Here is a 1,035-nt window from a genome sequence, read left to right on the forward strand (position 1 = left end):
GGGCGAAGGTGACATTTTCCAGGGACACTCGGTACTGAACGAGCCCCAACCAAGGGGAGGAGGGAGCTGGCAGCGGGGAGGAAAAATGGCGTCGTCAGGCGAGAGCAGCCGGCTCCCGCTGCGGGCAGCAGGAGCAGCGAGTGACGCTCTCGGCTCTGCCCGCGCCGGACTCCACCCTGAAAATGCTGGCCAGCACCTAAACCTCCTTCTTCCTACTCAGCCAGTGGGGAAAACAGAGGATCAGCTCTTTGTGGGGGTGGCTACAAGGACACAGCACAGTCACCATCACTGGGATCGCTAATGTCACGCTTTGATGGCAGCGGCCCAAGAGAGCGGCCTTTGGCATTGCTGCAAAAGGATTTGCTCTGATGCTTGATCTTTTATGCTTTCAAACCTAAACAACAACAAGGGATATTTAGTTTGTGAAACAGAGAGCGACTACTGAGCTCCAAGTGTTGTCCATGCTTGACATGCTTCAGTGATCTCAGACCTGGGGGGGTAGCAACAAGTCTTGGAAAGAAGAATGTGCACTGATACTGGGCACAAAGAATGCATAATTTACAGGCCACAAGGACATCTGGCAGAACTGCCAAGATAAGGAAGAAAGTAATAAAGCCAGCTCAGCAATTGTGTTAAAATAGCTCCAAGTGGGTAAAAGTTAATTCTGATAGGGGGAGATAGTGACCACCAACTCAGGTACCACTGACCCCAGAAACCCACTGACTCAAGTAGAAGACTGAGCATGCAGATTATTTAGCAGGAAAAGTGAGACAATCATTATCCAACAGAAGACAGAATACTAATGTATAAGAGAACTATATAACTTCTAGCCAATGAGCACAAATTCCTTTGTTTGCTAAAATGTGTAAATACTAAAACGTTTTGGTAGTTGGTGTGCTTGATCTGTGGAATACCACAGAACACCCAGGTTTGCACAACTCTAAAATAAATAATCAATGTCTCTTGATTGTGTAATTACTGGGTTGTTGCACACCAGGTAATGAATCTAACTTTTGTGGACAACAGCATGGGCAG

At 47.3% G+C, this 1,035-nt stretch overlaps 1 protein-coding gene across 1 annotated transcript in view; it reads right to left on the reverse strand.

The window, feature by feature from the left end:
• The window catches only part of LOC106631804 (cytochrome c oxidase copper chaperone), a 2,752-nt gene extending 2,406 nt beyond the window's left edge, over positions 1-346 (reverse strand). The window contains exon 1 of the mRNA XM_014306828.2: positions 284-346. Coding sequence (XP_014162303.1) covers positions 284-346 — 63 coding nt within the window. The remainder of the gene's footprint in view (positions 1-283) is intronic.
• Between the last annotated feature and the right edge of the window lie 689 nt (positions 347-1,035).

The sequence above is a fragment of the Geospiza fortis genome, unplaced genomic scaffold, assembly GCF_000277835.1.
Source record: "Geospiza fortis unplaced genomic scaffold, GeoFor_1.0 scaffold1, whole genome shotgun sequence".
NCBI classification, from domain to species: Eukaryota; Metazoa; Chordata; class Aves; order Passeriformes; family Thraupidae; genus Geospiza; species Geospiza fortis.